At 51.9% G+C, this 7,414-nt stretch overlaps 1 protein-coding gene across 1 annotated transcript in view; it reads right to left on the bottom strand.

Moving 5' to 3' along the window:
- Positions 1-3,045: 3,045 nt before the first annotated feature.
- Positions 3,046-7,414, bottom strand: part of ABCA7 (ATP binding cassette subfamily A member 7) — an 81,091-nt gene continuing 76,722 nt past the window's right edge. Inside the window, exons 46-49 of the mRNA XM_079961076.1 lie at positions 7,250-7,353; positions 6,872-6,964; positions 5,281-5,518; positions 3,046-3,454 (exon numbers count right to left, since the gene is read on the bottom strand). Of these exons, the coding sequence (XP_079817202.1) occupies positions 3,323-3,454; positions 5,281-5,518; positions 6,872-6,964; positions 7,250-7,353 (567 nt within the window). The 3' untranslated portion in view covers positions 3,046-3,322. The remainder of the gene's footprint in view (positions 3,455-5,280; positions 5,519-6,871; positions 6,965-7,249; positions 7,354-7,414) is intronic.

The raw sequence follows: 7,414 nt of genomic DNA, 5'->3' as shown, positions 1-7,414 counted from the left end.
TAACACCTGTCCTGAAAGACCTACCTTGGCTCCCGGGACGTTTCTGAGCACAATTAGAAGTGTTGGTGCTGACTTTTCAAGCCCTAAATAGCCCAGTATACCCAAAGGAGTGTCTCCACCCCCATCGCTCAGCCCGGACACCGGGGTCCATCTCTGAGGGCCTTCTGGCGGTTCCCTCCCTGCGAGAAGTGAGATTACAGGAAACCAGGCAGAGGGCCTTCTCGGTGGTGGCGCCCGCCCTGTGTCACGCCCAACCTTCAGATGTCAAGGAAATAAACAACTATCTGACTTTTAGAAAACATCTGAAGGCAGCCCTGTTTAGGGGAGCTTTATAATGTTTAAAAGGTTATTGTATTTTAGTGTTTTGTTGTAAGCCACCCAGAGTGGCTGGGGAAGCCCAGCCAGATGGGCGGGGTATAAATAATAAATTATTATTATTATTATTATTATTATTATTAGCCCCCAAGATGGCTAGTGGCAACGCAATTGTCTGCGGGGGCTCGCGAGGGTCTGATCCGTCCATCTCCGTAAACAGATCTTAAAATTATTTTGCTATTAAGCAGCGTATAGAAAGCTTCCGGGTAATGATAAAGATATTTTTTCGGCGCATCCGTAACCCCAAAAAAGCAACCTTAAGCGTCTGTAGCCCGAAGTATGACTGTATATTGTATTGTTTTATTGCTGTGGCCGACGCAAATAAAGATTCATTCATTCATTCCTCCACCAACCAGCAGGAGTGCTAATGAGACCATCCCGACGCTCTGCCCCTCCGACTCTATGATTCTACGGACAGACGCACAGAGGTGGCAAGAGGCATTCTTAACAGAACATAGCATTTTTATTCAGTAAATATATATATATATTTGATTGTGTCCAGCATATAAGCATAAGGAGCTGAAGGCAGAAGATGCGATGGGGATGAGCAGCCCGCGTCCGCAGAAAGAACAGAAAAAGTAGTTTGGGGGTAAGCCAGGGGCCGAGTTCGAATCCCGCCACGTGAGCTAGCCGCTGCCAGCTGCAAATAGAGACCCCCCCCTCCCTGTCTCACACCGTGGCACCGAATCCCCAGATTATAAGAAGTGGGCACTGCCGTGTACTTTGAATCCCAAAGGCATTTTATTTTTCTGGAAAATTGCAGCGGCCAACGCATTCTCTGAACGTCCAAACAACTCATTCCCCAAAACTATGCATAAAGGTAAAGGGACCCCTGACCCATAGGTCCAGTCGTGGCCAACTCTGGGGTTGCGGCGCTCGTCTCGCTTTACTGGCTGAGGGAGCCGGCGTACAGCTTCCGGGTCATGTGGCCAGCAGGACTAAGCCGCTTCTGGCGAACCAGAACAGCACACGGAAATGCCGTTTACCTTCATCCGCGGTTGCTGGACTACATAACCCATCACCCGTGGTTGCTGGACTACCTAACCCATCACCCGTGGCTGTACCGAATACTGGGACTGACAGGAAGCTGGAGTCCAGGGACACAGACACTGCCGTCCCTGATGGGAGACGAAGCGTTCCCTGCTGCCTCTTGCAAATTGAGGCATTTATTTTATTTTTTTGCATAGGCTGTGCTACATTTTATGTAATCAATAAAATAAAATAAATAGAGGCAGCTACAGCTGGAGGGATACAGGCTTCCCTAGACTTCGAGTCAATGCCAATTCTAAAAAGAGGAATTTTCCCAGATGCTTTAGCATGGCAACTTTACAATTCCACGATTCCATCTCCTACAGGAATGCTGTTTCGAAGAAAACCTGCGTCCCTTCAAATATTGCTGGACTCTGTCTCCCCATCGCCCCTGACTATCGGCCGTATTGGATGCTGGGGGGCGGCAGTCCCAACGATATCTAGGGGGCCGTTGCCCCACAACCACCAGCCTCCAGTTCCTTCCCTGCTTTCCACGCCAGCCGCCTCGAAAACTCTCCCCCTCTTAACATCCCCCGCCTTCAAAGTGCAGAGTGCACATTCACAGGTCGTGTGAGCCTCTAACTTTTTTAGAAAAAGAAGAAAAAGAAAGGACTTTTTTAAAAAGTGTGAAAAATGAAGGAGGTGGGTGGCGTCCCGGGCACCGGCCAGTGAGTGCTATGCGGAGCTTCCTTCTGCATCAAAATGAGGGAAGTTGTGGCTTTTGAGATTGTGATCGTCTCCAAACCCACATGCTTCCTGACCAGTGGTCCCTGCAATTTCTGGGGGTCCTCATGTCGAATGCCCTGGGGGTTTGGAGATTTGGGGGCAGCGAAGTCTCAGGCTCTCCGATTTAAAATTTTCCTACACGAAACGAGTTCGGCTACGTAGCTCAGGAGCGAAACTCCGTCCTTTAAAAGGGGGCACCCCAGAAAGAAATCAGAGGTCGCCGAGAGAAGGGGGACCCCAAATGCAAGCTGTAGGCCTCACCCCAGAGAACAGGCCCCCTATGACATTAGCGCCCCCAGTCGGCAGTGGGGGGGAATCGCAGAGCAATTGCAAAGACGCCCCAGATCCCAGTGCATTTGACGCATTCAACTGGTGCAGAAGGAAATATCAACAACTGCAAAGCAAAGTGGGGGGCGCAGACTCTGCGCAGGATGGGCTAGCAGCAAAAGCGAGAATAAGTTATTTTATCGATGCACAGCAGCCATACGCCCGTGTTCTCTAAACACCTCCCGCCCCTTTATCTAGCTGGAACCCCCCCCCCAAAAAAAACCTTTTAAATTGTTGGCTTCTCTAACGCCGCTCCTGCCTAGCCCAGCAATTTAAAACCAGCTTGCACAAAGCTTTTTAAAGTTGCATAAATAAATCCGCCCCCCTCTCGCCTTGTTGGGGGGGCGAGAGGAAACGAGGAGCGGACAAACCGGTCCCGTCTTGTAAACGAGACCTAAAGGGACGCAACGCGTCGTTTACACAGCCGTGCTCAATTTTCCGCATGTGATTCCCACCTAATACATACTTCACGCATGTGTGTACGCAAATACACAATTTTTGCACATGGGGAAAATTCGGCAGAAGGCGAATCCCGGAAAAACACCCCCATTTCAAGTTCGTGTATTGGTTTGGGAAGGGCAAACGAGGTAGTTTCGGATCTCCGTATTCATTTCCCGTCCCCCACGGCTCCAGACCTACAGAGAACCCTCTTCTCTGCTTTCCAGACCCCCTTACCGGAGGGATCGAAGGATGGGGGGCGCTGGCTGTTAAGCCCCCGAGAGACCCCGTCCTTATATTCGCTCCTTTGAGAAGGCAGCGCCTCTGAAATGTAGGGAAATGGGGGTTTCGCTCGTGTGGGGTCAAGGGGCGTGGAGACCCCACAACGCCCACCCTCAAAACAAGGTTCGATTCCAGATGGTGTCTCTCAGACCCGGGTTTCTTCTACGTTCTTGTCCTCCAGGAAACCAAGGATTCTTCTCCAGCGGCTGAGGGCCGTGGGGTGGTCCGCGGGGCAGCAATCGTCGTCGCTTTGGTCTTTGGCGAAGTGAACGAACACCTTGCGGAGAAAGGGAACGGGGGGGGGGGGTGAGAGAAAGGCAAAAGAGGAAATAATAATAATAATAATTCATTATTTATACCCCGCCCATCTGGCTGAGCTTCCCCAGCCACTCTGGGCGGCTTCAAGTGTTAAAAACAAAACAGCATTAAATATTAAAAACTTCCCTAAACAGGACTGCCTTCAGATGTCTTTTAAAGGTAAGATAGATACTTATTTCCTTCACATCTGAAGGGAGGGCGTTCCACAGGGCGGGCGCCACCACCGAGAAGGCCCTCTGCCTGGTTCCTTGTAACCTCACTTCTCGCAATGAGGGAACCGCCAGAAGGCCCTCAGGAGATGGACCTCAGTGTCCAGGCTGAACGACGGAGGTGGAGACACTCCTTCAGGTGTACTGGGCCAGTTAGGGATTTCAAGGTCAGCACCGACTCAGAAACATCCTGGGAGCCAATGTAGGTCTCTCAGGACCGGTGTTATGTGGTCTTGGCAGCTGCTCCCAGTCCCCAGTCTAGCTGCCGCATTCTGGATGAGTTGCAGTTTCCGGGTCACCTTCAAAGGTAGCCCCACATAGAGCGTATGATAGTAGTCCACGCGGGAGATAACCAGAGCATGCACCACTCTGGCCAGACAGCCTGTGGGCAGGGAGGGTCTCATCCTGCTTACCAGAAGGAGCTGCCCTGGACCTGCGCCTCCATGGACAGCTGTGAGTCCAGAATGACTCCCAGGCTGCATACCTGGTCCTTCGGGGGCACAGTGACCCCATTCAGGACCAGGGAGTCCCCCACACCTGCCCTCCCCCTGTCCCCCAAAAACAGTCCTTCTGTCTTGTCAGGATTCAACCTCTATTTGTTAGCCACCATCCATCCTCTATTACATTTTTTAATAGTGTTATTCTTTTCAAAGCCACTCCGTTTAGGACCGGCCGAAGTTTCCAAGTTACCTTCAAGGGCCCAACATCTAAAGTTAAGTTAATAGTCCTTATGACTGCAGAAATCGGAACGAAACTGGGTGGATTCTCAGAAGTGAGAAGGGAAACAAGGCAGGCACAAGGTTTATTTGGAAAGGGTTTTTGGGGGAGGGGAGGGGGTCACCAAGGGACGCGGGTGGCGCTGTGGGTTAAACCACAGAGCCTAGGACTTGCCAATCAGAAGGTCGGCGGTTCGAATCCCTGCAATGACGGGGTGAGCTCCCGTTGCTCAGTCCCATCTCCTGCCAACCTAGCACTTCGAAAGCACCTCAAAGTGCAAGTAGATAAATAGGTACCGCTCCGGAGGGAAGGTAAACGGCGTTTCCGTGTGCTGCTCTGGTTCGCCAGAAGCGTCTTAGTCCCGCTGGCCACATGACCCGGAAGCTGTACACCGGCTCCCTCGGCCAGTAAAGCGAGATGAGCGCCGCAACCCCAGAGTCGGTCATGACCGGACCTAATGGCCAGGGGTCCCTTTACCTTTATATGTTTTATTATTATTCTCATTTGCCATTGCTTAACTAGGACTTGCCGATCAGAAGGTCGGTGGTTCGAATCCCCGCGACGGGGTGAGCTCCCGTTGCTCCTGCCCACCTAGCAGTTTGAAAGCACATCAAGGTGCAAGTAGATCAATAGGTACCGCTCTGGCGGGAAGGTAAACGGCGTTTCCGTGCGCTGCTCTGGTTCGCCAGAAGTGGCTTAGTCCTGCTGGCCACATGACCCGGAAGCTGTACGCCGGCTCCCTCGGCCAGTAAAGCGAGATGAGCGCTGCAACCCCAGAGTCGGCCACGACTGGATATAATGGTCAGGGGTCCCTTTACCTTTACCTTTAGGGGGTCCCCACTCACGCCGCCGGCCTCACCTGGTCGAGGGTCGTTTGAGAGACGGAGTAATCTTCGATGTGGTAGGTGGTCCGGTGAGCAGAGAAGATGCCGAAGATGTTGGCCAGGGAGCAACTGTGAGAAGGCAGCTGGTACTGGAGGGTACAATGATGCTTCTCCTTCAAGATGATTCCGGGAAAAGAATCCCGGATGAATTTCTCCACAGGGCCCAAGTCGGCGCTGGAGACCCGGAGGACGATGGTGTAACCGTCTCCGAACCTAGGAAGAGAAACCGGGGCGGAACTGTACTACTACTACTAACAATAATAATAATTTATTATTTATACCCCACCCATCTGGCTGGGTTTCCCCAGCCACTCTGGGCGGCTTCCAACAAAACACGAAAACATGGTAACTTATTAAACATTATAAAGCTTCCCTAAACAGGGCTGCCTTCAGATGTCTTCTAAAAGTTTGGTAGTTGTTTTTCTCTTTGACATCTGGCGGGAGGGAGTTCCACAGGGCGGGTGCCACCACCAAGAAGGCCCTCTGCCTGGTTCCCTGTAACTTGGCTTCTCGCAGGAAGGGAACCGCCAGAAGGCCCTCGGCGCTGGACCTCAGTGTCCGGGCTGGAAGATGGGGGTGGAGATGCTCCTTCAGGGATACTGGACCGAGGCCGTTTAGGGCTTTGAAGGTCAGCACCAACACTTTTAATTGTGCTCGGAAACGTCCTGGGAGCCAATGTAGTTCAGGACTGGTGTTATATGGTCCCGGCGGCCGCTCCCAATCACCAGTCTGGCTGCCACATTCTGGTTTAGTTGTCGTTTCCGGGTCACCTTCAAAGGTAGCACCACGGACAGCGCATTGCAGTAGTCCAAGCGGGAGATAACCAGAGCATACACCACTCTGGCCAGACAGTCCGCGGGCGGGGAGGGTCTCATCCTGCGTACCAGGTGGAGCTGGCCTGGACACAGAATTGACCTGTGCCTCCATGGACAGCTGTGAGTCCAGAATGACTCCCAGGCTGCGCACCTGGTTCTTTGGGGGCACAGTTACCCTATTCAGGACCAAGGAGTCCTCCATAAGATCAAATGGGATTACTATGAGGAATTATAAAATATGCATCAAGCCATTGTGTCCACGATGAATGCATTGTGCTGACTGGGTTTGATTCATTGACAATAATTTCTGATCAAATCCCACAAGCCTCTACATCTCTGCCATTTCCCCTCTACTGCCCAATTCTCTACGTCTGACAAGCAGGGTGTGGCCTAGAGAGAGGGGGTGTGGCCTAGAGAGAGGGGTGTGGCTTATGCCAGGGGGGTGGCCTGCAGAGAGGAGATGTGGTTTATGGGAGGGGTGTGGAATGGAGAGCAGGGGTGTGGTTTATGTGTGGGGTGTGGCCTAAAGAGGGGTGTGGCCTATGTGAGGGGTGTGGCCTGCAGAGAGGAGGTGTGGCTTATGTGAGGGGTGTGGAATGGAGAGGAAGGGTGTGGATTATGCAAGGGGCGTGGTCTGGAGAAAAGGGGGTGTGGTCTGTGCGAGGGGTGTGGCCTTTAGGACTGACATCCCACCCCCAAACGGCACATTATCAATACAACACACCCTTCGCCATCGCCGCCAGAGGCTTACTTGTTCTTCAGGTGCTGCACGCTCCCCAGACATCGGAAACGGCCGTTCACCATGATCGCCATTCTGGTGCACAGAGCCTCGCACTCCTCCATGCTAGCAGGGGTGAGAAAGAACGAGAAGAAAAGGCAGTTAGCTCCTTTCGGCCTCACCCCGATTGTTTAAGAAGGTGTAGGGGAATCTGCACCTGTGGAATTTCTCCCTGGATATTCACCCCAGTTGCTGGGAGGGAGGCAAGCGACCTTTTGCAGATCTGCCAGGCTAATAATAATAATAAAAATAATAATAATAATTCATTAGCAAAAATAACGGAAAGGCGAGAACAATAAATTATTATTATTATTATTATTATTATTATTATTATTATTATTATTATTTTACCTGTGGGACGTGAGGACCACCGACCGGCCGTCCCTTATCACGCCAAGAATGCAGTTCCAAAGGAAGCGCTTGGCCCTCGGGTCCATCCCTGTCGTCGGCTCGTCCTGGAACCCGCAAACAAACGAAATTTCAGGCCCCGCCAAGTTCTTGCCCACCCCGCTAACA

The sequence above is a fragment of the Podarcis cretensis genome, assembly GCF_951804945.1.
Source record: "Podarcis cretensis genome assembly, chromosome: 18".
NCBI classification, from domain to species: domain Eukaryota; kingdom Metazoa; phylum Chordata; class Lepidosauria; order Squamata; family Lacertidae; genus Podarcis; species Podarcis cretensis.
This window is presented reverse-complemented; position numbering and strand designations above follow the sequence as displayed.